At 40.1% G+C, this 27,823-nt stretch overlaps 1 protein-coding gene across 1 annotated transcript; it reads left to right on the top strand.

Annotated features, from left to right (window-relative positions):
* Positions 1-212: 212 nt before the first annotated feature.
* Positions 213-27,259, top strand: eif2b3 (eukaryotic translation initiation factor 2B, subunit 3 gamma). The gene is made up of 12 exons (XM_079453436.1): positions 213-531; positions 756-913; positions 2,234-2,391; positions 7,527-7,686; positions 8,009-8,120; positions 15,430-15,519; positions 17,775-17,908; positions 18,198-18,388; positions 18,497-18,559; positions 19,412-19,560; positions 24,004-24,107; positions 27,100-27,259. Exons 2-12 carry the CDS (start codon positions 766-768, stop codon positions 27,150-27,152), a joined length of 1,362 nt encoding a protein of 453 aa, XP_079309562.1. The 5' UTR covers positions 213-531; positions 756-765; the 3' UTR covers positions 27,153-27,259.
* Positions 27,260-27,823: the final 564 nt, after the last annotated feature.

Raw genomic sequence — 27,823 nt, 5'->3', positions numbered from 1 at the left:
CCTTTAAATAACTGCAGGGATACTTGATGCCTTTATGTATCTGGCTTATGTTTTGAAGCATTATGCCTTTATTTAGATAATGAGTGAAAACGTTTGCATTTATTTTTGACTTTTTTCTCAAATGCTTTGAGATATTTATCATTATTATGAACCTATCAACTCTCTTTTGTCATCACTCGTTTTATTCAGCAGTATTGATAGGAACCAAAGTTACCGCTCAAGATTCCCGAACGACCTAATAAAACGTAACTCTCGTCACTGACACCAAATAGCATGACAGTTATCCTAACTCCTAGAGATACAATATCCTACGTTTTCGCTATTTCTATTTAATTTATATTTATGCCAAACTACGTGTATTCCCATACGTTTCTTTTATTTTAAGAAGTCGATTTATTTGAAATGAGCGGGATGTGAATGGCAATAACAGACGAACCCACATGAGCGTCTGCTAGAGTCCTGAAGATCCTGACGTGCACCGACTGCTCAACGTTACTTAGCAAAACATAAGCATCTAAAGCACGAATAAAGGTAAGTACACGTACTAAAGGTTAACAACCTTAGATGTGAGGATGTTTTCGAGTGCACCGTAGAGACGGTGGATGATGAAATAGTCGCATCGTAATGGCAATGTTATGAAAACACGTTGAATCGATGGGAACTGTCGAAAAGCTTGCACCTGTCAGACTGTAAGGGCGGTTACGTTATGGATGTTATTGTACGTGCGTAAGGGAGTTGTTGGGTTTGTTCTTCAGGTCTTTTGGGATGGAGCTGCAGGCGGTGCTGATGGCAGCTGGTGGAGGCTCCAGAATGATGGACCTCACCTATAACACCCCAAAACCACTCCTGCCTGTGGGCAACAGACCCCTCATCTGGTACCCCCTCAACCTGCTGGAGAAAGTTGGCTTTGAAGGTAAACATCCTCTCACATTGAAAAAGGAAGTTCGGTAAATATTTAGTTAAAGGCGACAGTTTGCATTCGGATATGAAGCACCAATGCAAACTGATGTCGAGGTGTGATTTATTTCACAAAGCGCTGACCCCATAATCGAAGCGTTCACTGTTTTTATTCTAATGCTACATTTTAGTTTATGTTTGCATAAATAGGTTGTAGTTTGTTGCATCACGTAGCATCATTACTTGTTGTTGGTAATAAAGTCGAATTTCCCTTTTGAACATTGAATTGAGCGGTTGAGAACTTTAGATATAAAGATTCTGATTGTATGTTATATATCGTATGTTTTCTTGTTCACCCTAGATAAGGCACACTAAATATAAAAAGGTTATGATGCAAGTAGTTACTGAACTAAAAAGCTGATGTATATAATGAAATATTAGGGTGGTTGTTGTGTATGTCGTCCATTTGAACCTACTGCCAACATGTGACTTACGTCAACATAAAGTAGGAGATGTAACATTTGTAAAATTTCAGTTTTATGTCTGAATGATAGATCTATTAAATGTGTGTCAATTTACATACAGAAGGTTCCATTAAACCTTGAATGTTGTCAAACTTTAACAATTAAAAAATTATATCAAAACTATACTTACACCCCTATAAGATATTAAAATTGCTGAAGAAATAAGTTTGTTTTGCAGAAGTAAATTGAAAAGATTACTTTAGAATCTTATGTTCCCTTCATTGCTTTAGCACATTTGAGAGTCAGTAAAGGTGCCATACATTCTTGGGTATTTATTTAATGCCTCAATCATAATTAAATGTTTATTGTTCACACCTAGCAGTATTGACTAACCGTACAATCCAGCTGGTGTGGAGTTTGTGGGTATGGCCCTCTGCCTGCCCAGCGGCACAGTGTGCACCTTTATGTGTGGCAAAGTCTGCCTTGTTAACAGTCCGAGCGCCAGCCAACAAGACCTTCCAATTAGCTTTTACAAGTCTTAGTACAAAAAACTATAGTAAGCTGCTTTGCTTGAAAATATTTACAAAGTAAAGCAAGATTCGGGTACAAGCCTTTTCCCACTGGCCAAAATGCATATTCTTGCTGGGCATATGGCAAATAATTCACAAAGACTTCACTGAAGGTGTCTGTGTGATGCATTTCTTGCTGAATATTTTTCGTGAAGCCCATGTAGTCCAAAGTGGTGCACGCAAAATGTGTGCCCTGGACAACTAATAAGAGCGGTCTTTTCCAAACCATTTTCCATAAAATCAAGTCGAATTATCATGTGCACGTTAAGGTGAAATGATAATGGTTGTAACATTGTTTTCCAGAGGTGATTGTCATTACTACTAAAGAGGTTCAGAAGGCCCTGAGCACAGATCAGCGGCTGAAGACGGATGTGAAGATGAAGCTGGATGTGGTGTGCATTCAGGAGGAGGGTGACATGGGCACTGCGGATGCCCTTCGACAAATCCAACAAAAGATCAAGGTTTGTGATGTCAAACTCATGGATTCTTGATTTTATTTTAAAGGAAGCGATTTTAGAGAGGCTATAAATATGACAAGCTAGCATTAAGCATAGGATCCCACCTTCCCATCTCATTGCGCAACAAAGCCACACCTTATTTTTTGCTGTGCTAGGATATGTTTTATTTTGAGAGAGAGAGAGAGAGAGCGAGAGAGAGAGAGAACAACACTACACTACTCTGCAATAAAACAGTAACCACGGGTAGGGATGCACCGATACCACTTTTTAAGGATCGAGTACGATACCGATACTTTCTCCCTTGTACTCGCCGATACCGATACCAACACCGATGCTATGTTTTTTTTTGTTTGTGGCAATTTTCAAAGAACAACACAATGACACTAATGAACATATCAGCATCTTTATTTTTAACAACTTCAACTCATATTATGAAATAATAAAAAAAAAAATTGTGCTTATCAAAAATGTTCAAAGCCAACATTCACAGTGTCCAATAACCTCCAAAGGGCAAAACCAAGGACATAAGCATGCAGACGGCCATGCGTGGGTCGTCATCATTGATTTTGAAATATTTCCACACTGCTAAGCGCAAATAAAGCGTTAAGAGAGCGTGATTTACATGTTAGGTCAATGCAAAGATGCGATAGACCTTCTTGCGGTGCGATTCACGCGAATTGAGCGTTCGCGTTATTCACGCGAGTTGAAATAATCTGAATTTTGGCGAAAATTTTCGCCGCGTTAACCAAGAAGGAGCCTGCTCTAGTAGTGATGTGATTATGACATAGAGAGCGGAGGCAGAAATCTGAAACAACAATGAAGGACTGCGCCTCTGAAGGACACGCCGCCGAACGAGTCTACGTCTATCTTCAGCCTTCCATAGCACATAATGCGCAGCTACCTGCTCAACAAAATCCATGTCCGCCATTTCTTAACAAGACTGGAGCCGCCTGCCAGTGCCAGAAGCCCCTCCCATGACGCGAATTTCACTCGCGATTGAAGCGAGTAAACTCAAAATGTTCAAGCGTCCAACTACACACGAATAGCGCGATTTAGGTGTGAACACTCTATGACATTGTGTCTGCTACGGCAGGTGTCTCTGTGTGCACTGGAACGTTCTGTCAATTACGTCACGTGAGGTATCGGTCTTTGGAATCGGGGGAATTTTTACAAGTACGAGTACATGAGCTTGGTATCGGGCCCGATACCGATACTGGTATCTGTGCATCCCTAACCACGGGCATATACAGTTTAATGTTTAATTGCATGTTTTTATAATCAATTATTTGTTTTTGAGTATCGATGCAGTCATGGTTTACATCTGCATCGCGATGCATCATATTATCGTTTTGACAGCCCTAGAAAGAGATTTCTGTAAAACAATATGGGTTGTTCACCAGGATAAAGTATACATATTTGTCAGTATTTCAATTTTTTTTAAGTTGTGTGGCTCTTGTTCTAGGTATCGTTCTTATTGTGAACGGCCCATTAGAGTTAGTCTAGTAGCACAATAATGTTTTATAGTTTCTTCACTGTAAGTTACTGTCCTTTAGTTAACCCTATCATAGAAGAGGCATGTTAAAGCTGGCATACATAAACAGCCTCACATCGCATGTGAACTGGCCTGGGGTCAGTGAAATGTTGTGAGGGACGGATCCTGTGTGCCGAAGGGGGATCGTTGATCCGTGCAGCCCGGCACTGCTGGGCCCAACTCCACAGAGTGCCTCATTTCGCCTGATGAAAACTCACAAACACATGCTGTCAGAAGTCTTTCACAGTCTTTACATACATTCCCGGGTCTGTAGGACATGTGTGAGGTTGGCTAGATGGAATGGGGCAGTTTAAGTGACTGCAAAAAAGCAAAATGACCCGTTAGTAATTTGTTTCCTACCGAGCTCAAAATATTGTGTCTGTCAGATGCATTAGCACTCACACCCTGCCCAACTTTAATACCACATTTGTTCATTTATAAAGCCCACCATCGCAAACGATACCACAAAACTGCGAAGTATTCGAGAGCGGGATGTTTCAAACATGTGCGAACGCTCATCGCAGGAGATTAACTCTGCCACAGTAAATATCAATGCAGTGGAAAGGGAATGTTGAGGAGGAAGGCCTGCTGCTGCACGCTAACAGCACAGATGCGTTTATTTCTAATCCTAGAGAGAAATAAGAGATTAAAAGCATTGAGTTTCAGAGCCCTCCAGTGCACGAACAGCCCCGCTACGTGTTGAGAGATGAGAGCTGGCTATAGGGGCCCTAAATCCCAGTTTATTGTACGGTCTAAACACGGAGTCTACTCCCTCACTTGAGCAAACAACACAGACATAATGGAAGAATGTGTCGGTGTGCCTGCCTCTTAAACCTCTCTTTCATTAGCTTGTGTTTGTCTTCATACTGATGCATTGAGTCAATGTTTGTACAGAAACTGAATAATCTTCGCGTTGTGTAGATTTCTGTCGGCTTTTGTTAGCAATAAGGCTCCGAGTTCAACGAGATCAAGAAGTTGTTCTTGAGTACTAAAAACACGTGTAAACATTTAATCATATTTTAAAGTAAAATATGCCAGTAAATGTCAGCGTTTCATGTCTTTTTTTGTTGTCCGCGTTCGAATTCGCATGAAACGCCTACTAAATAATATAGCGCTCTCATAGTCACTCTTATTCAAGACCCAACACGGTCGCGACCAGCCAATTGTGGGTGAGTTTGCATGTACGTTCGTAGCGTCAAATAAGTGTGAGCGTTTCTTCTTTTCCTTTTATTCCCTCTTATCCTGTGCTCTTTTCTCCTCCCTATTCCCCCCCCTTCCTCTGCTCCTCTCTTGGGTGGTCTCACCTGGTTGGCCCAGGGGGCAGCCAAGCAGAACTGGAAGTGTCTGTGGGTGGCCTGACCTCCCTGTGCCTCTATAGCGCAGGCACAACTCTGGCCCGCTGAAAGGGCCGGCGGCGCTCGGATGATCCAACAGCTGACGCCCACTTCAGACCTTCAGTGGCTCTGTGACTGGAGCAAGCCACGGATTCAATCCGCCACTGCGTGGCAGCCGATTCGGCCATCCTCAAAAATAGCAACCTCCGTTATGAATTGCTAAGTGGTTAGAGCTGCAGTGACAGATCGATTTACTGGGTGGTTTATGATGGGTGGGCTAGCATTGGTCGCATATTTTGTGTTTTAACGCAGCGCATTCCTGGTTAGCTGTGAAGTCATGGCAAATGTTTGGCTAGTTGAACTATAGCTGTTATGTGGTCGCGTTTTTTTCGCTCTGTGTTTCTTTTATTTACTCCGGGACTGATTGAGTCCACATCTCCAGACATCGGCTGCCGGGTGCTTTGAGCCGCAGCAGTGACCGGCCTTGATCCAGTGAAGGGGAAACTGTGTGTTAAGTGGAGAGAATAATTAAAAGACTTGCCCGTTTTTTACCCTCTCCGATGTCGAGGCCTGAGCCAAGATGTATTTAGGCTTTTCGTCATCAAATACATCTTCTGAATATCACTGTGGGTCTTTGTTTCAGGTGGTTTGTTGTTTGTTGTTCCCGCTACTTAAAGTTGCAATCTGTAACTTTTTTTGTTAAAAAATAAACAAAAATATGGCATCTCTGTACCTTTACCTAGTTTACCTATAAGCTTATAAGAATGATTTAAAAGTCGAAATGCAGGAAATGATGTCTTTTGACTCTTATGTGTCAGACAGAGAGGGCGATAGAGAGGACTCCCTATCCTTAAATTTAGGGATCTGCACAGAATCTTAATCAACATGTTTGTTTTAGCTTTTTATTGAATTTGAAGTTATTCTCTGAACTATCCCTTTAAAAGCAAAATTAAAATATGTAAATTTTGTTGAAACATTGCTAGAAAACTAGCTACAATATGAGTTGGGAGTCAGTGTTGTCCTTCTTCAGTAGCCTAGTTGGCTCGTTGTAAACAGACAGCACTGTGCACTCTGTTATCTTTTAAGCATGTGTGCTGTAATGGTTTACGGCCTTAAGCCACAGGACCAGAATAACAGAACCAGAACTATATCGAAGCGAAGCGTCACGGCAGGGCCTCTCCCTGGGCCTCCCCAATGAGGCATGCAACGCCGCCTGAGCGGGCGCGCTCTTGCGGGCCGTTCCTCTTCCCGCTCCCATGTTTATTTATCCACAGACCTGAGATGGGCAGACCAGATGGGAACCAGACAACTCAAAGAGTAACAATGGCGAGCAGGATTTATCGCTGGGTTCCCCTCCACGCCTGCGCTCATATATATATATACACACACGCATGTACACGCAAACTATGGAAGAGCATTTGGCCGCTCTGTCTCTCATTTTCTCACGCCATAGTCATAAGATTTTTGAGACCGTCTTCTTGTAAAACACAGTCTTGATGTAGTATGTGGAGTTTTTATGGAGCACCATAGCAGGTCATGGAAAATGTTTGCTAGCTCTTTGATGTATACCATATAAAGCTCGGGGAGGTAAAGTCAACAGCAGTTTTTGAAAGACGCTGTTATGGATCAAATTTATTGTAATATTTAGATTTTAATAATATTTCAAGAGCTACATGTTGCTTTTCAATTGGTATTCCAAGCAGCGGTAAAATTCAACATTGGTGGTAAAACGAATAGTTAACCCAAAGATGAAAATTCTTTCATCATTTATTCACCCTCTTATCATTCCATACCTTTTTGACTTTCTATCTTCTGCAGAACACAAAAGAAGATATTTTGAAGAATGTTGGTATCCCAACAACATTTTCCTCCAATGACTTCCATTGTATGGACACAAAACCACTGAGACATTTCTCAAAATATCTACTTTGATGTTTTACAAAAGAAAGAGTGGAATACAGGTTTTGAACCCTATGTATTGTCAAAATATCCATTAACTTATGTCATGTTTATCTAAAAGAGCAAGAAAATCATGTTTTTTGAAGTGTTAGAGATAATTCTTGGCCAAAATCGATGTTCTTTTGCTCCAATGGGCAACGGAAAAGTATTTCAACCCAACTGCTGATTTCAAAATCTGTAAGTAATCATTATTATTATGCGTAGGGAACACGCAGACCCTCCGGTGGGCTTTGCAATCATATTGTGGCTGAAATAGCTGGGCCGTCCTGCATTTTATGTTGGTTTAAATATAACGTGCTTTTATTCGTCCACAGACAGACATCTTGGTGGTGAGCTGTGATCTGATAACAGACGTGGCCCTGCATGAGGTCGTGGACCTCTTCCGTGCCCACAACGCCACGCTGTCCATGCTCATGAGCAAAGTGAACGACTTCACAGAGACTGTCCCCGGCCAGAAGGGCAAGAAGAAAGCAGGTACTATCATTCACCCAGACGGCTGTTTAACAGAGCAACACCAGCTGCCGGAGATCACCTCCCCAATGATCAGCATATTGCTCGCTTCAACAGGAAAAGACCGGTGTGGTTTTGAGATAAGTGCCGTTTCAGACTGGATGTTGGTGCACTGTTTCCAAAAACTATTTAATGACCATTTCCTCTTTTCCTAATATGAACTCGTTTCAATGGACTCTATTATTTCACATTCCTGACAATCTAGCTCGTCGATTGGCCGAAATATTGTTTGATTATGGTGTATTACAAGCACACTGTGACCGATTGAAATTGTGCCCTGTTGCAGCGGAGCAGCGTGACTTTGTGGGCGTCGATGGCACAGGGAAGAGACTTCTCTTTATGGCCAACGAGGCAGATTTAGAGGAAGGCCTTGTTGTCCGAAAGTCCATCATGCGCAAGTGAGTCTCAACTTTAGTTTTTACACAACACTTCTCATATCACCTTTAGTCCTTCAATGATTTCGACATAGCAGGTTGTTTGCGTCTTATATAATTCATCCTATAGTAGAGCAGCTCAGATAAACTTGTCAATTCAGTTCAAATCTGTTTGACTTTCTTTCCTTCATCTGAGCACATACAAAAAATCCATGTATGAAATTTAGCGGCATCTAGCGTTGAGGTTTTGAATTGCAACCAACAGTTCCCTCCACCGCTCAACCCTCCCTTTTGAAGCAACACGGTGGGAGCTGAGATCCACAGAACTGAGATTTTGTTGTTTTCACCTCTTTGCTGAAGGAGATAACGTATTTATAAAAAGCACGTCTGTAGAGCTGTTTGTCCGTTTAGGGGGATTTCTTGTAAGGAAACATGTGGTGTGTGTTTATAGAAATAGCTCATTCTAAAGTAACAAAAATATAAGCCTTCATTACGTTAGTTCTTTATACACCTATGAAGACATAGTTTTGTATATTATTTTGCTTTTCTGTCAATAGATCCTCCAAAAAATGACACACAGGACCTTTACATTTTTGTCATGTTATTTTATACGGGCCTCAAAATGATGAAGCTCCGAAAGCAAATGCATTAACTCTAAATTAATTTTATTAAATCTAAATGACTCCATTGGGTATCAATTGATCATAATTTTACATAAATGATGCCTTTTAAAGCAAAATTACACTTTTAAAAATATTTTTATTGAGCCGATTAATCGCAGACAAGATATGTAAATATACATGGCGAGCCACTGTGCCATCTACTGTTTTGTTATTTATATTTATATCAAAAACAAACACAGCCCTACCCCAAATATTATCCAAATAAGAAAGAAAAAAATCAAAATTATACATTTGTGAGGAAAATAATACATATTTTGTGTTTATTTAGCTAAATTAAAATGTAATCAATCAGTTCTGAGCTATACGTTTAAATAGGAAGAAAGGAAAACAAATACATCTGGGATGGTGTGAGGGTAAAATGATCAGAAAATGATCAATAATACAAATCATGTCAATTTCTACAGTGCATCGTATCTGAAATGTCAACAAAAAAATGTTGACAAAGCCTCTGAAAAAATCAACGGGTCAAGGTTTTGATGCGCAGGGGTTCATAGAGTTGTTGTGAAAGATTTGGACTTGGTCTAAACCCGGCTGAAATCTACTGGCCTCATAGCAAGAAGCAGGAGGAGGTGCTGTGTGCTCAGAACAATGGTGACCTCACAGGGTGATGACCTGCTGTTTATGTGGGCTGGCTAATAAAACGGGGGCCTCCTCCACACTGGCCTGTCGTGAAAGCTGCCTGTTAGCCCCGCTTCAGCAGGCGGTTGCCTTTCTTAACTGTTGATCCTGCCTGTTTTCCAACCCGCCACTCACGATGACGTTTCTTCTGCTGTTCTGCTTTCTCACAGTTTTCTCTTTTTTTGGGCTTCTCTGCGTCTGAGGTTTTTGGAGCAGCGTTTATTAGTTCCCAACTGAAGGACGCTGGGAAAATACCATTCAGATCTAATGAATTTGTTATGTATGAACGCTTGATTTTAAAATCCTTTTCATCTCAAGTGCAAATTCATCATTATCTCCTCCATCCTTTTTCATGCTGCCTGATGGGAGTATTTTACAAATATTGTAGTGATTTTGGAAAGGTTTTGTCAGCACCTAGTGTGCAACCCTGCGGTTTGGGCTCTGGAGGCTGGAGGTCAAGCTGTTCTTGGTTCTGGATCGGACGTGTGCACAGGGAGATCAGGGAGCTGGGATGGGGCTCTGTGTGCGGCTGTTTTGGGAGCTCATAAATAATTTGGGGAGCCGTACCCTCTGTAAATCCTGCCCAATAATAAAAGGGTTGTAGCAGCTGTAAGCAGTCCTGTGGAGCAGATGTGTGAACACACACACACACACACACACACACACACAAAACTGCCTAATTTAATGTTAATGCACTTGCATTGTTAATATTAGCAAGTATTCAAAAGTATTAAGTTTATTAAAACACAACAACCAATGAGTGTATTTCACATTATTTGCTAAGAAACAAATATGTTTAGGTCATATTTCGCTCTCAAATTGATCATTTATTTCTTTTAAAGTATATTTTTTGTATAGTAAATTGAATGATTCTATAGTGAATAGGAGAAAGCGGTGATCTTTTTCAATTACAAATCCATATGAAAAATGTATGTGTAGAAAGTTCTTTGGATGAACTTTTCCTTTAAAGTCATCTGTCATCTTTTCTTTTATCAAACTCTTGTTCACATATTTGCAGTGATTTAAAGCAACTGCTTGTATTTAAATTTTTGTTCTTGTCAAGGACACACAGGAAATCTCACTTCGGTATGAGACGTCTGCTAATGTTTCACAGCACTGCAGATTCTGCTCTGTTTGTCTGGGTCGTCTCTCAGCCTCGGCATTGTCTGCATGTGTGTTTATACAGACACAGCGAAGCCTAAATGTGCAGTCCACATGTCTAACACCACTCTGTTTTATTTATAACACCTATAAAAGCATTAGGTCTCGTTCACTAATGATTGTGATTTTGCTCTCGTTCTCAGAAATGGTACTCAAGCAGTTGACACACTGGTGCCCTCGAAGCATTTCTAACATTGCATCATTTTAACACTCTTGAACAACACTGAAGATTACAGGTTACAGGCGACCTTGCTGAATTAATATGAAGATCAGTTTCTACACCTTTAAGCGAGTCCTCTTGTTGCTGGTAGTAGCAGAACAGTGTTACATACAATGGCGGTCCAAGGTTTTAGTACGTTTGAGCGAAATGATTCTCATTATCTGACTAATCGCGATTAAAGTGTGTTTACATAATATATATTTGTGTACTGTGCATATTAATTTTGTATTTATAAACATAACATGCTTATATTTAGGAAAATATAAAAATGAATAAATGTTTATATATAATTACAATTATTGGTAAATATAAATAAATACATGTCAATAATTCCTAAATATTTATAATAAAATTTACAAAAACAAATTAATATGCACAGTCCACATATATTATGTTAACAAAAACCTTTATTCTGGATGCGATTAATCTAGTTATCATTTGACAGCCCTAGTTTCAATGCATGAAGTAAGTTTTCTAGACAAAAATATAATTGTGCAAATATTTTCATATATTTATTTGTCTTTAAAAGAGATGACATAGACTGAAAAAGAAAAAAAAGAGCAGCCAGTAAGATTAAAGAATAGGCAGGAACTGCTTCGATATTGTTTGAAAAGCTTCTCCGGTTGAAACCAGAGAACCTTTGTGACCCTGGACAACAAAACCAGTCTTATAGGTCAATTTTTCGAAATTGAGAATTTTACATCAACTGAAAGCTTCTTATTGATATATGGGTTTTTAAAATGGGACAATATCTGGTGGAGATACAAGATATTGTGTAAAACTCTGGAAGTAAAGGGTGCAACAAATCTAAATATTGAGAAAATCGCCTTTGAAGATGTTAATCCGAGGCACTGTAGCAGGTCATCCACTCACAAAAATAAAGTTTTTATATATTTTGGGTTGAAAATTTACAAAATATCTTTAGTATATTAAGTAAAGATCATATTCCATAATGATTTTTGGCATAAAAGAAAAATCTATAATTTTGACCCACACAATGTATTTTTGGCTTTTACAAAAAATGTTCCTGTGCTACTTAAGACTGGTTTTGTGATCCAGGGTCACATTTCGGCAAATTCTAGGAAAAGGTGACTTAACTGATATACAGTATATATATAAAAGTAAACATTCTTAGTTAAGATTGTTTAGTCTCTACATAATTCTCATAGTTCCCTTTGTAATATTCATTTATTTTGATGAGCTTACTATTTATCTAAAATGTGACAAATATAAATATGTAAGTAAAGTGCCGTTCGCAATTATAACGATAACTATAAAAAATAACGTTTTAAAAATCTTTCTTTATTCAGGAGAATAGCGGGGTTCACACCATAATGATAAAGATACAGAGAAGTATATAGTTAGTATATACTTTCAGAACTATATTTTTCCAGGTGATGAACGATAAAACGTACATAGTGTGAAGATAGTTTCTGGCGGAAAACTTTTGACTACTGGTGATCGCAATATGTCTGAATTAAAGACTGTAGTGGTCGGAAAGCGGTGTGTTTATGGCAGGATATTATATTTAACGTCTAAGCTGCCAAAATTAATGCTTATATATATATATATATATATGCATATACATTCGTTTTTAGTGACCGGGAACACTGCAGCGTGCAGCCTTGAAATAAACATAACGTTATTGTTATCGTCCGCTGGTGTGGATGCAAATATTGTTGTAGTTACAGTTATCTTGGTTATCGTTATAATGTGAACGGCCCTAAAGTGTTCAAAAACTAGTATATAGGTACATAGGAAGTGTACGTGGTGTTATATATCATTGAACAGTTTCCTTCATATTTTCTACCTCACATCGTTAACAGGTGAGGTCTCTCGCGCTCTATGCTTTTCACTGATTGGATATCTTGTTTTATACATGTTGAGCACACCAGATCTTACTTTTAATATACTACAGAAATCAAGAAAGATATCAAGATTTGTAGTATGCCACTGAATCCTGCATGTGTCTAGTACCATCAGCCAAAGTAGAAAGATAACAAGAACTTATAGTTAATATGACTTTTCTTTGACATTTAATAGTGTTTGTACATCGTCCAGTTTCACATCCACTCTCTTATAGACAGTTTCATTTGACGCGCGCATGCGCCTGACCCCCAGTTAACATCCGATTTGTGTTTGGCTAGTATAAAATATAAATTGTTGAATTTTGTTGTATGTTCATTTGATTAAATAAGCAATTTGTTGAACAGGTCCTGTAGTTCGGTCACATTTAAAAGAAACCATATGGCACACTGACATCTAGCGGTTGAGCTAGGTACCGCAGTCTAAAGTCCAAATATTGGAGAGACAAGTTTAGCCAAGTAACGGTTCTTCTCTTTGTTTTGCTTGTTATCAGACATAATCTACAGGCACTCTATTGTTTATGAATGTGTACCGGAAGTTCACAAGTCACAAACGTGTGTTACGTTTGTTTATGTTGTTAAGATGAAACTGTCTATACTTGTTGCTTAAAATGGACTCTCACAGTCATCTGAGGATGTTTGAGGAAGCTGTCAGCTTTGCTAAGATTTACCAAACCATCTTTTTCTTCCTCTCGCAGTTTGTGAGTTCATTACCTCGCCAGTTAAGATGGGCGAGCAGAGAATAAATGGCCTGCATCTTGCGGGGTGTCCCAGGCTCAAAGAGGCCTGGGTAAATTAGATTGGGCTCCATGTCGACGTTGACAGCTCGCTGTGTAACGTATGACCTCACTGCGCTGCTACGCTCCTCTTTGTGTCTGGCTGTTTAGTAGTAAGCCATTAAACTAATAGTATGAGTCACTCAGCGAGCCTGGAGACCGTTCCCAGATTTTTTGTCGTCGTCGTCGGCTTGAGAGGAATGCCAAGAGGAAACAGAAAGAGGGAGGAAATTATTTATTTGCAGACATTTGGTTTTCACTACAGTGATACCTTGCTGTGTTCTTCCAAACAGCACCTGTTGCTCCTTGTTTAACTCGTTTCTCGTGTTCCTCCTGACACTCATTCCTCCTCTGAAACCACAAGGATCTGTATCCGTTACTCATCACTCCTCATTCACCTCATCTTTCTCTGATTCACTCAGTCTCCTGGCCGCAGGTGCCAAACCATGAGGTCACATGTTGGGTGTTCCAATAAATCAGCGTGTCACACAGTTGTTCATTCCTCTAGATCTCTCCCTGCAGCCTGTGTGTGCCGAGCACATTGATGCCATATGTAGCCGAAACTGTCCGCCGCACGCACTACTCCTGCTTTTCAGGAATTCAGTCGCTGCTGGTTAATGGAACGGCTTAGTGTCATCATAATTTATTTCTAATGCGTCCGCACAGGAGCGAGTCTGTTTTTGAGATTTGGGTGAGTAAACAGCGCAGAGTTTGAGGGTCTCAGCGTGAGATGTCTGGTGGAGGGAAGCAGTTATAGGAAAGGGATGAGATGGTTCTCTTACGTTCTCGCTTCGTAAATGTCACAGGGAGCGAGACGGGTATTCAGTGCGGCGGCCAGCGTAGTTTGCCAGGTGGTGTGTCAGCATAGACAGGAGTGCTTGGGTAGTAGGGCAAGATGGGGTGAAACTTAATAAAAAGTAAATGAGTGTTCACCCCGAAATTATAATTCTGTCATCATTTATGCGCCCTCATGTCATTTATAACCTGTATACGACTCTTTCTGTGTGAAACACAAAAGACGATATTTTGAGAAATGTCTCAGGTTTTTTGGTGTCCATACAATGGAGGTCAATGTTAATCGGTGACCAACGATCTTCTGCAAAGCTTAAAATGACTTAAGAGCGACTAAATGATGAAAGTAATTTCATTTTTGGAATGTGAATTTTATACATTACAGACATTGCTTGATGGACTCTTGCAGCCATTATAAGTTACTCGGCAAAACCTTTACCCCAGTAAACTACATACTTATCCAACCAGACACAGCCTGGATGTGACTGGAAGTCCTCACATACATTTGACAGCTTAACTTGCATTGCTGTCTAGTCTGCTTTGGCTTTGCTAACACTTCAGGATGGACTGGACTCTTTCTCCATGTGAATCACCCCAGGGCGGCCATTTTGTGGGTCTCTCGCCCCACTGCGGATGGGTTCCAGGAGTATTTTCATGTCAATGGCAGGCTATAAAAACAGTCTGGGGGGTCCAGTGGAGCTCCTGACATCTCACTGCATGCAAGCTGTGGCAGCAACCTTAATCCGCCATGTAAACATTTGTTATGTAAAAAAGTTACAAATGTTTTTTTTTGTTTCGGGACTATATACAGATGCAACCGCATTTCATTTCTTTGATGTCACCTCACTTGATTTACTTGTTATTCTTATTTTGGGGGGTCATTATAGCTCTCTTACCTCAAAGTGCCCCGAAAAGACCAATTAGAGTGGGAGTGAGACAGGAAAATGAAAGACTCCATGGAACGTTAAGGCGAGCTATATACTCTAATTATAAAACATCTGAGGAAACCAGGGTAGCAGGGTGCCTTCCAATGTTTTTGTCTGAGCTGTTATGTATTGACTTTTTTTCACAAAGACGTGTTCCACGCTCGCCCTGCATGCGCAGCCGCAGCCTGCTTCCGCACATTTATTGTCATTATTTTTAATTTGCGCTGCGAGATGCCAGTCTTAGCTGTCCGTCTTGTGTTCTCGGATTCTCACACGTTCTTTTCTTTCACAGGCATCCCAGAATGCTCATCAAAACAGGCCTGCTGGATGCCCACCTATACTGCCTGAAGAGATCTGTGGTTGATTTCTTGGTAAACAACAAGTAAGTTGGAGTTCCATGACACAAGAATGTATCGTTATTTCTACCAAAAATTCACACTCACTTTGTTACTTCTGCAATGGTCACCAGGGAATATAAGGAATGTTTTAATTTGTGTATGTGTCTATGTTTGTCTAGTGTGTAGATGTCATGTGTAGTGACACATTTCTTATTTCGTGTGAAGGTTATAAGTCAGGTGTGTTGTACGAAAGCATAATACTTGTCTAAAGCCTTGAATGCTCCACAATCTCATTATACACATTGTATGGACAATTAACGAATGAAATATTTCTCAAAATATCTTCTTTTGTGAACAAAGAGTCATATACAGGTAGATGAGGGTAGTAAATGGCTATTTTTGAGGGGGGCTGAACTATACCTTTAACAAAGTTTTTAGTGTCTTCTTTTTTAAATGATTAACTGGTGAATAAAGAAAAACAAGAGAAAAATATTTAAACTGCCTTAATGCATTCAACCAAGCCTTAATTTAAAGACCGAGTCTACCCCACGAACATCTTTTTATAAAGAGCTTTCACTCCGTGTCTGTACTTGTGGATTCGCCCAGTGTCCTCTACAGCCACCCCTCCACTCCTCCATTCATCCTCTCCAATAGCCCTCCGCTCCCCTGCCCCTCAAGTCCCCTTTGTGCTCCTGTAACTGACATTGTGAGGCCGGGCGGCCTGCTGTAAAGTGGTGCCGTGCATGGCCTCTCTTAGGTCCTCTCACAGGCTTCAGAAAAGTGAGAGGCTTCTCTACCCGCTTTGACATTTTAATTCGCTCTCCCCTGATATAAATATCATTTCATCTAATCTGGCCCGCAGACCCCCCTCTTCTGCTCCCCACTTTCCCTCATCAAAGTAGTTTGACTTTTTTATGCTGCCTTTTCTCTCTCCCATTCACATTCTTTTCCTACCTCTCTCTCTCTCTCTCTCTCTCTCTCTCTCTCTCTCTCTCTCTCTATCTGTCGCCCTTGAGCCTTCAGTGCCATGGAGTACTGAAGGAGAAAATGGACATAGTAACTGTTGTTTCTCTCTCCGCATTCAGATGGAAATTCTAATCTAGCCCTAAAGAAAATAAAGAGAGGGAGAGAGAGATTTGAGGTTTAAGGATGTGGTGTAGATTCTGAATTGCTCCTCGAGCTTACATGATGTTTTCGAACCATGATTCAACCCTTTTAACTCTTTGAAGACTGTAGATTGAACATTTCAATGAAGAAGTTCTCTCTTTTTTGCTCCGATTTGAGTCTTTATTTTGTGTGTAGGGCTGTTTATGTTGGATGAATCGCATACACATGCGGTGTTGTGGGAGGCAATGTGCTGACATGTGTAATGCTTGACTGTCAGTGTGCTCTGCGTGCTCGTATTTGTAGTAAATGACTAATAGGATCTGTATGTTTTTTAACTTAAAACGCTGCCCACTTTTTACAATTCAAGGGCTTGGGCGTCTACTCTTGAGCGTCTGAAACGTCTTTGGTCCAGCATCATCTGGATTAGTTTGGCCAACCAGCATCAAGATACAAGCTAACAGGGTCCTCTGTTTTGTCATAATACATTAATATGTCGTCAGGAGCCGCGCGAATTATGTTTGCATTGCTTGTATCTTTCTTTATGAAAGCTCTTAATAACTCGCATCAATCAGGTCTTGCACTTTATCTCTTTTAATAACTCTTTTAACATCAGTTCCATTTTATTTTCTCTGTCCTGCATGTTTTGAAACCAAAACCAAAATGACGGACGCTAACGCGCTTTGCTTCTGATGGACACGACATTTTGTATTCAACGAAAATCCATTTTTTTTAATTTGTCACGTACCTCAAAATTATTGTCATGTAATAAGCTGCTTCCATAAGTTTCATGTGGTGTACTTAGAAAAAGATTTTGCATGCCACAGACTGTAGAAAATGACAATCCCCCCACATATGGTTGTCACCTTTTTCACCTCTTCCAAGTTTGCAGGTCTGAGGATCATGGGTTTGATTCCCAGTTTTGCCTTTGCCTACCTCAGTTATGTCTTTATATTTTACTTTTATTTTTTAATACATTTTTATTCATTTTATTAGATTTTTATAAAAAGCAATTCTGGGCAAATATTGAGAGATTTGCCATTCGTTTTCTTGTGATGTTTCCTAATTTTTAAGTCATTTTGGATAATGTGTATAATCTACATATAATTCAATGCAGTTTTATATTAACATCCTTTATTCGAATACAATTGCATTTGAATCTCAGAGTAGTTATTTTGAATGCGCTTTCTTTCAGGTCTGTCACTTCTATCAGGGGTGAATTGGTGCCCTTTTTGGTGCGTAAACAGTTCTCGAAGACCTTCAATTCTCAAAACACCACTGAGGATTTAGAAAAGAGTCAGAAAAAAGAGGATGTTCATGCAGGTTTAGGTAAGTTTCTTCTCTAAATATTCAAACAACATCACATTAGCCCGATAGTTATATTTTGGGGATTTTTCCACCTTTATTATTGAGAGAACAGTAGAGAGAGGCAGGAATCAAATAGAGAAAGAGAGAGGAGGGCAGCAAGACCGAGAAAGGACCATGAGCCTGGACTCGAGCTTTGGTCACCCAAAACACTGTTGAGCTGTGTGTCACAGGCTCTGACAGCACAATTCTCTTTTGTTATCTTTTTAGCGAATATTACATGCGTTTATCTTTCATAAACTCGTGTTTGCAGAGCTCCTAAGCATTGGCAAAGATGACGCCCTGCTCCAGCTTGCTCAGGAGAGGTCGTGCTGGAACGATCATCGCGGAGACATGAGCGATGCCTACCACGGAGGAAAGCTACGCTGCTACGTTCACATCATGGAGGAGGGCATGTGCTATCGCGTGAACACCCTGGCGGCTTACATAGAGGCCAATCGTGTGGTGAGTGCAAGCAGCAGTACCAACGACTGTGGTTTCAACTGCACAGATTTTAATGACACTGGTTTATTGCCAAGGAGTGCACTGAATTTCGAAATGGTTTTCCTTCAGGTCCCTAAGCTGTTTGAGGAGCCTCCGGTCCACCCGACTGCGGTGGTCTCAGAACGATCTCTGGTGGGTCCATTAGACAGATCACTAATAAGACATAATATATGAGTTTATGCTTAAAATGCATATTTGGGGTCCGCATCTACTCTCGAGTATCTGAAATGTCTTTGGTCCAGCACCTGGATTCGTTTGGCCAACCATAATGAAGATAACAGCTAACAACGTCGTCTTTTTTGGTCCTTGGGCCAACCAGAATCACGCGTTCTGAACGTCATGTTTGCGCTGAAAGAGACGACTGCAAAGTGTCTGTCAAAGAGAAAATGGCGTTGATATTTATTATTCAGGTCACCCGTGTGATGGAAACGGCTATGTTATGAGAGACAGTTGCTAGTCTCCCTTTCGAATTTCCACTTCTAGAGCTCTCTGCACTTCTAAGTGAGTAATGCACTTGGGTGCAATAGATATTCGTCTGAAGTTTCAGTCCCAGAAGCTGTAGTTTACAGATGATATTTAATAATTATCCAAAAATTAACCAAAACCCCTGACGCACAAATGCGTTGGTTCGGATGTACACACATCCAGTTTGTATTAGGAAAGATACACCTCTCAGGAAACTTAAACAAATGGAGATCATTTAAGATGTTTAATTATGACTTGGAGCATTGGGATCGTGAGACGAGGGCAACGTATTTATTTTTTATGAATATCTCAAATTCAAACAAAATCCACTTTTTTCCTGTAACTCAAAATTGATGTCATGCGATTAGCTGCTGCTCCATTGGTGTCATGTTTTGAACTTGTGAAAACTTGTGAAAATGGCAATACAACCCCCTCATAAAAAAATAATACCATGTTTTCAATTAATGATTTAATTTACTATGAAAATAAATTGTATTTGTTCTTGTCTTTCTTATCAAGGTTGGAAGCGACAGCATTATTGGGCCGAAATGTCAGATATCAGACAAAACATCAATCAAGCGTTCAACCATTGGTGCATCGACTGTGATCAAGGAGAAGGTCAAGATAACAAACTCTATCATCATGAATGGAGTGACTATTGAAGAGGGGTAAGAGATGTCACTAAAGCCCATGTTGCTCATTATTGTAACAGTATTGAGAAAATTGTATTCATAATTTATATTGCGTGTGCAATACAACGTGAATGTAAAAGAGTGATTGTTAAGCTGTGGTCCAACTACAATTATCGTTCCAATGACTTTTCATACAAATGCAAATACTGCAGAGCGGTAAACGCAAGCTCGTGAAGAAATTTCATATTTTGATATGTACTAAAATTAAAGTTTGGTGAAACCTGACATGCAAATCTGTACCAAAGTTAATTACTCGAATAAGAGTGATCTGATAATATGACCTTCTTTCTTCGACTAATGTCCTTCCTGTGCCCCTTTCTGCTGTTTGGCTTAAAGGTTGTTTTGGTACTCGGCCCGACTTTGTCTAAACAAGCGTAATTTGGAAATCGGACACCCCGCCTTAAATTTTATAATTTTGAACAAGGCTGTTAATACATTTCAGATTTGAAATTATTTTTAAAGTCCCCGTGAAGCAGAAGTTGCGATTGTTTTTACTTCCGTATTTTGACGCATTTCTGAGTGAAATGGAATTTCGAATAAGAAACATAGTGGGCGTGGCTTTCGTCTTTCTCTGCTATTGTATTGGATGTATAAAAGCAGCCGTTGCATTTTGAAATGGAACTGGCAGCAGACTGACAGTTGAAGGGGAGGAGCTAATGGATGCTCCGCCCAAGCCGTCTAACGTATGTATTATGTCTTATAAGTATAGTCACTACAGGCAGAAATTGCCTTTTCAGATCTTAGATAAAGATTATGAGGGTACATACTGTACATTTTAAAAAGAGAATGACACACATTGATAAACTATTTACAATAAACGCAATATTTGATGGAAAAAAGAGACATTGTAATTTTTTATTTCACTGGGACTTTAAGCTATACACCTAACATTGCCTCCCAGGTTGTCTGCACGTTAACAAGAGAGTTGAGATCTGATGTGACCTCTGACCTCCCGCATGGCGTTATCGTATTGTGAAGCTCACGGGACTCCTTTTATAAAATGTGCTACTTTTTGTTAACAATTGCAACATTTGGTAAAATCACTTATTGTAAAATAATAATAAATACCTTGCTCCAAAATATAACCCAGCCAGAATACCCCATTAAATAGCCATCAGATATATACTACCATCAGCTTCATTATAATTAAGTCATTTTTCAATTGGCAGATCAGTTTGTGTTAAACTCCTGAAAAGCTAAAACATAACCAGGATTTATCATCAAAGCTCCAGCCGGTTTTGACACTTCTACACCCTCTTGTGTTCCTCTAACATCCACAGTCGAGGATGATAGACAGGTTTCCAGGGTATTTAGTGGTCTGGATCAGATGTTAAGCATGTTCGAGACAAAAGATCAGATTTTGTCTGTTAGGTTAAAAGCAGGCTGTAAAGTACGCGTAATGTGCAGACAGCGCAGTGGATAATTCCAGAGCCTGCGGGCGGTGTCGGAGGGTGCTTGGTTTTTGTTGTGTTGAAAAAACAGAAACATGCGTTGTCATACCGGTTCGCTGACCCCGAACAGACCCCCGGTACAACAAATTAACAGAAAAGTGATGCATGTATATGTAATGATTCCTTATGAAACGAGTGTGTTAATAGAAGCATTGAACGTCACCTATTGCTAAACTTCTTATTCAAGAGTTTTTCATGGATGCCAGATTAAAAACGACTAAATGAGCCATTATTCCTCACGTTTTTCCCAGAATTGTTTAGATTTAAGCTGATTTAGGTGAATGACAATCTTGTTTGCCATTGAAAACATAGAGGATAACACGAATTGTCCTAAATCAGCTGTGGGCGGTAGGAGAAGTTCCCTGTTATGTGTCGATCGGAGGGAAGAGCTTTGGTTTAAACCAGTTTTTCCCTGAAGCAAACAAGCTCAGAGCCAGCATGTACAAATTAGGACGCGCATAAAAAGTAGAGCGGGAAAAGAGAGAAGAGAGGATTCGGAAAGAAAGGAACGGCAACTCTTTCAAAACAGAAAAATGTAAGAAGGGATTAGGAAATCCCTGGCGTTTTGAAGCGCCACTTGCATTTTTTGTCCCTTTGTTTGCATGTAGGAGTGGTTGTTTACAAAGCTTGGATGGTTCGGGGTGGGGGGCATGATGGTGGCTTGTGGGGGTGGAGGGCAAAGGGGGGGTCACAGCCTGGAGGGGCATAGTGTCAGTAATTAGTGGTATTTCAGCACTGCATCTTTGGTGGTCTCTCTGTTTAAAAGTCCAATCCTTGTAATCTCCCATATACCCCCTCTGTCTCACCCACTCTCTCTCTCGCTCTCTCTTGTACACACCCGTGCACCTGAATAGAGCGCCCTGTGTAGCTGCCAATAGAAACCTGCCTCCATCAGCTATTACACGGCCTTGCTGTCTACCGCTCCTTGATCTTAAAGACAAGGCTCCCTGTCTCTCCTCTTCGAGCTGAAAATCTTAGAAGGCTGTTTGACAAGAAATTGCGATTATACGTTTAGGTTCACTGGATTCAAGGTGCAGTCGGGGAAAGTGTGAAACAGTGCTTCCTGTAGGTCCGTTGACATCCGGACGGTAAACCGCAGAGCGTACTTTAAAAACAGCAGGCCAGCGTTCATTGCCGTACGTCAGACGTCGGTGTTGTTTTTAATATATATGCTAATGAAAAGAAAAGAAAATAAGCCGCTTGAAACAAGCTGAGATATCAGGTTTCTGATTGGTGTGGGAGGTGGACTAGTGCAGGGGGGAGTAGGGGTTGGGGGGGTGTAGGAGTGTCGGGTGAGGGAAGGACGAGACCCTCAGCTGTGCAATTAGTAAAAAGACATGAAAGCCGAACGCTCATGGCAAACATGTTACACCGCAAGAGAATGCAGACAAAGTTAAGAGTTGGCCAAGGCAATGCGAGTAAACATAAAACTGGGCAAATAAAGTTTTATGGTGCCAAAGCGATCCCAGGAAAATATTATTCTTTGTATGGTGTAAACAGACAGCAGCACAGAGAAGTGTGTGTATGCGTTTCAAACTGGGCTGATATACAAATATCAGCTCTTTATTATGCATACAGACATAAACTGTTTTGTTTTTTGTCCAAGACGAGCCATGTTGCATATAAGCACTGTCAGCGGTTCTTTACTCATTCACTTCCGGTATTATTTAATTGTTGCTTTTCTATCTGGTTATCATATCTATACAGACAGACATTTACATTGTAAAAAGACTCTAAAGACATTATTTATTCTCCCCATTAAGCTGCAATCTGTAACTTTTTAAGTAAATATAAATAAGCAAAAATGAATGTCATTTGACTTAAACCCACGTATCATGTGTATTTAGTTTCCAACCGAGGTGTAATGTTACAAATTGGAGTTGCGGCCTATGTTAACAAAACAATTTTCTAAAATCGGTATTTGTAACTTTTGCATTTTTGATGCATTTTTTAGTTTCTGTGTTGTCAAAAACATGCCTTTTGAAACACGTTTTTAAAAGCTTGCTGTGTCAGGCCCCCAAAACACATACTGCTCTCTATATTACTTGCTGTATTGGTTTCTCTGATTCGCGCGCGGGCAAATAGAAGAACGAAGAGCGTGACGTGGAGTGTCTTAATGTGTCCAAACAGTAGTAGGTGCTCTTCGTGCAAATTTCTCACTAGAGATGACATTTTTAACCTTAAGCAGAAGACGTCATTGAGGCGAACATCACGCGTTCATGGCAATCGCACCGCCCAATTCACGTTAAGGCCGTTGCCCTGCGTGTTTGACTTTTAGTTTGACTATTCACGTCATTGCATTGACTTTGTATGTAATTTACTCGCGCAAATAGTTAAATTCGCTCTCGGTGTAAACACAGCATTATGCCACATAACAGGCACAGAAAAAATAAGAGACTATTTAAAAAAGATTTTTGTCATGTGTCTAGTAGAACATCCAATTGTTTTAAATCGAATATTTAACTTTACTCTGTTTAACTCTAAAGTGCAACACGTTACGCAATCGGGACGCGTTACGGTTATGAGAATTTCAGCAGAAAAAGCAAAAAAGTACATAAATAAATAATCCTTTGTCAAAATGATTTTTTGTCCAAGGTAGAGAACACATTTTATCTTTATTATGATCATTTTTTGTGTTATCATACTGTACGTTTTATCATTCAAATGTTTACTGCCATGAAGTTTCAACGGTTTTGTGAGAATGATCCTAATAGAAAATAACTTCTGAGGGAAGTTAAATGTGCCTGTTCAGATTAGGGTATAAAAAAGTATTTAGTTGTTTCAGTTTGTTATTTACTGAATAAATAACAATCAAGTCTTTGATCACTCTTTATATACACACACACAGTATATGATTTCTAGTACAGCATCTAGAGCATCACTAATCTGAGTCTGTCATATCTGTTATCGTGAAATCTGTTTTATGCAAGACGATACCATACTTAACCAAAACCTTCTCCACCACCAGGTGCAACATTATAGGTAGCGTGATCTGCAACAGCGCTGTGATTGGACGCGGAGCTGACATCAAGTACTGTCTGGTGGGGAGCGGTCAGCGAGTGGAGCCGGAGGGTGAGAACACCTCGGCCGGTGCACTGTGTGTTACACTACACACACACTCTAAACTTCTGTAGTTCCGCTGTATGCGTATTAAATCCGCCTTTTGTGATGGTGTTTATGTGCGCACTCTCACGCCCATGTCTGCCTTTTCGTTTGTGTGATCTTGTGTGTGTATGTGCGTTTTAATCTGTTTTAATAGCGTATTAAAACCTAAGCTTGTGTGTACAATTGAGCTTTATTTTTTAATATGCTTAATCCTCGCAGTCTCAGATCGCTGCTAGGTTTGTGTGCGTCTGTTTGTGCGTGTGTGGCTTCAGGCTCTTGTATTCCGGGTGGTCCGCGCCTGGTCTCTAACCTCTCCATCAATGACAGTGCCTTAAGGCGGCCCTAAGATGTCCAGAGGCTGCCCAGTCTAATTGACTGAACAACAGGGTGTTGCTGCCCCGACCAAACCCCCCCTCCGACATCTCCACCCCCCACCTCTCCATCATCACTCGCGAGCTGGACTCGATTAGTTGGCCATAACCTCTAAAAATGCTCAGGCTTATTGAAGTGCTCCCAGAAATCCCAAATTACAAGCTAGACCCCCTGTATTTCCCCCAGCGCGCACACGCATACACTCCCACCCTCAGGCTTTACTGCTTAAAGCGCAGCAAGAAACCACGATTCAAAGTTATCCCAGAAAAACCCAGAACAGAGGTTCATGTAACCTATTATTTAAAAAGCATTGCTTATAATAACTGCAATAAATTTCTTGCAGTAGCTGTAGGGATGACACTTGTGCTTTCGTGCACGGGTGCAAAACTTTAACGCTGATGAAAGAAATCTGTTTGTTAATGTACAGTGTTGGTTTTGTTTACCCTGGTGAAAGAAAGTTAGAAAATTACTGAAAATGTTAAGGGGATATATAGCTTCCTAATGCTATGTCTAGCTAAAGCCAATGCAGTTAAACAGAAGACAGGGGATGTTTAAGTTATAATTAGTGATTGGTAGATCAAATCGATGTAAGAGACTTGTTCAGTTTAAGGGAGTGTCCTCTTTTTCGTTGATTCATAGATTGTAAGTTCAGTATTCTCTCAGTTATATTTTGAAGCTGCAATAAGTATTATTTTGGTTAAAAATCGAAATCATTCATGGAGCATAAAAGTCAGTGTTTAAAAATCAGTAGCAATGTTTCCATCGCCTTTTTTATGTGCATTTTGAACCCTTGCATCAGTAACAAGTGTTAAAAATTGGCAAACTTAGGGAAAAGACGTTTGCAGTCGACGTTTTTACGGTCCCTTAAGTTGTTTTTTATTCTTTTTTTACGAAAACCCACATGACTAAACGGCACCTATTTTGCATAATTTCTTTCCCGATAACTGTCGTGATAACTTGCTAAACAATGCAATATTATGCAATAGCATAATGCTTGGTGTGTAGAATGAATTTAAATGATATTAAAATAAATGATGTAAAATATATAAAAACTGAAAACTATTTAACCAACATGCCTGTTTCACAATCTTTCTGGGACCAGAAGATAAGCCTCGCTCTGTCTCGCCAACTCTGACTATACATGACTTTATGATGTTTAAAAACCTTGGACTGAACAATGATTTTAATGCTTCAAAATTAATGTAATTTAAAATATGATATTGCTGCTGTCCTTCTGAAACCTTTTTTGGTCATAAATCATTATTACTCGCCCTTATTGTTTGTCACTGGGCTTTGCAAATATCTAACCAATGAAAAAGTGCTTGTCAACGCAGCATTCAATCATTTAAAAAGAAAATTTCTTGGAAAACAGCGAAATTGGACATGCAAGCTTTCGGAAGAAAAGCAACAATATTCACATTTGTGATATAAAGTGACGTGCAATTTTATGGTTCAAACAGAGATGGCGATAGAGAGGCAAAAGTTACAGTGTGCTTCTGTAAACAAAGGTTTAAATTATGCAAAATGCGTTTTTTCCCAATGCTCTTTCCACATGCCATCAAATTGCTTATTATCTATAACGTACAAGAAAAAGATCTCATGTCAAAATTCGTATATGTGCGTGCCTAGATTAGATTTATGTATCGACTTGTTGTTTACAGCGTGTCACCCTCACTTTAGTTGACTGTTTTACACTGGTCACCATTTTAACTGGCTGTTGAGTGATTAGACAACTCGAAGTAGACTTTATAGCTTTTCCACCATGGTGGTCTTGTAGAGTCAACTTCACACACACACACACTCTCTCTCTTTCTCAGTCTCAGTCTTTCTCTCATTTACTTGCACTCTTGTCTATTCCCGGGCTGTTCACCACTACTGGCTGCTCACATACGTTGGCCACAAAGGAGTGATCGACATCTCATAAACTCTAGCTGAACACTTCCTCTATAAGGTCCTGTGTTCCCAGCATCCTTGTCCTCAGAGGAACCAGTCGGTTGGGTGATGACTGCTAAAAGCAGTACGTCCAAGACCACCCGCTTGGCCTGTCGCCTATGCGCCGTGTTGTAAGGTGCATTAGATTTGCAGGTGCTGTGGAGGTTGTTGACATGTACCTTTCCTCGGACTCTTTAGACGCCCTTGTCCTCTCTCTGTTTCTGTGTCTCACTTTCTGGCATAGCACGCCCTATTTGTCTTTCCTCAAACTCTGAACACAAAAACAGGCTTTTGTGCGGATTCCTTCACACCAAAATATGTCTTAATAGGGATCATTAATCTTGCTCTCAAACGTTTAGTTTGGAGTAGCCGCATTTCTGCAAGAGGATATCATTCTTCCTAAGCGAGTGTGTATATGCCTGACAGTTTGTAAACTGTTTGCTTGTAAGTGTGTGATGGAATGGCCCACAAAGGTATACACTCCAGATAAACCCCCAAAAAGTGTGTTTAGATTTGTTTTCCTAGCTGTGATTCCAACAATTGACACTATAATGAAGTAACTTTGAATCTTAACAGAGCATGCGATTCATCTCCGTGGAGGCCCGACGGATGCCTCACAACTCGTTCTGAGAATCGTCTTCTCTTTTCTCTACAGCTGAAAGAACCAATGATGTCATCGTTGGATCAGACCAGCTCATGGAGATCTAGAACCCTGGTGGAGATGGATCACAGGACCGATGAAGTGCAGACCAACCAACCTCCCTCCGTGTGCAGATCCATTTTTTTATATTCAAATAAAAGTGGATTTATTTATCAAAATGTCGCCGCCTCTTTTTTTAGTGCATTCAGTCTTATAATGTTTTTTGTGCGCTTTTTGTATAATGGTAAATCAAGAGTAGTCTGTGTTAAGGATGTGATTTAAGCCGCCAAATGTTAGACCTCATTAGAACCTTAGTTACTTGCAGCAGACCGAGCTGTTCCTTCATGACGTGTTTTTGAAGGAATAGGTCTGCTTTTTTTCTCCAGATTGGACGACTTGACACGGTATGCTAAAAACTTTACAAAAGTACTTAGTTTACTTACTTTTAAGTTTTTGCTTGATATTTTGAATAACGTTGGTAACCAAACACAACTGACCACCATTGACTTTCATTGTACGGACACATTCTTCTGCATTCCACAGAAGAAAGAGTCACGCAGTATATAGGTTTTGAACAAAACCAGGGATCAATAAATAATGATTTATTTCTATTATTGGGTGTACTATGCTGTGAAGTAGATATCGCGAACTGGCAAACTGTGGTTTGCCATGGACAATAAAAGACAGGGCTTGGCTTCGGTTCAGTGACCATAGATATAATGAATATATTACATATAGA

Source organism: Barbatula barbatula, assembly GCF_947034865.1.
Source record: "Barbatula barbatula genome assembly, chromosome: 3".
Classification (NCBI taxonomy): domain Eukaryota; kingdom Metazoa; phylum Chordata; class Actinopteri; order Cypriniformes; family Nemacheilidae; genus Barbatula; species Barbatula barbatula.
The sequence above is the reverse complement of the archived record's forward strand: the minus strand, read 5'-3'. Positions and strand labels throughout refer to the sequence as shown.

Bases quoted from the DNA above. Each gene is read 5' to 3' on its own strand.
- eif2b3 (XM_079453436.1), top strand. From the start codon at position 766: ATGGAGCTGCAGGCGGTGCTGATGGCAGCTGGTGGAGGCTCCAGAATG. The intron at 2,392-7,526 runs GTTTGTGATGTC...ATTCGTCCACAG, and splicing joins AAATCCAACAAAAGATCAAG to ACAGACATCTTGGTGGTGAG. The intron at 17,909-18,197 runs GTAAGTTTCTTC...TCGTGTTTGCAG, and splicing joins GGATGTTCATGCAGGTTTAG to AGCTCCTAAGCATTGGCAAA.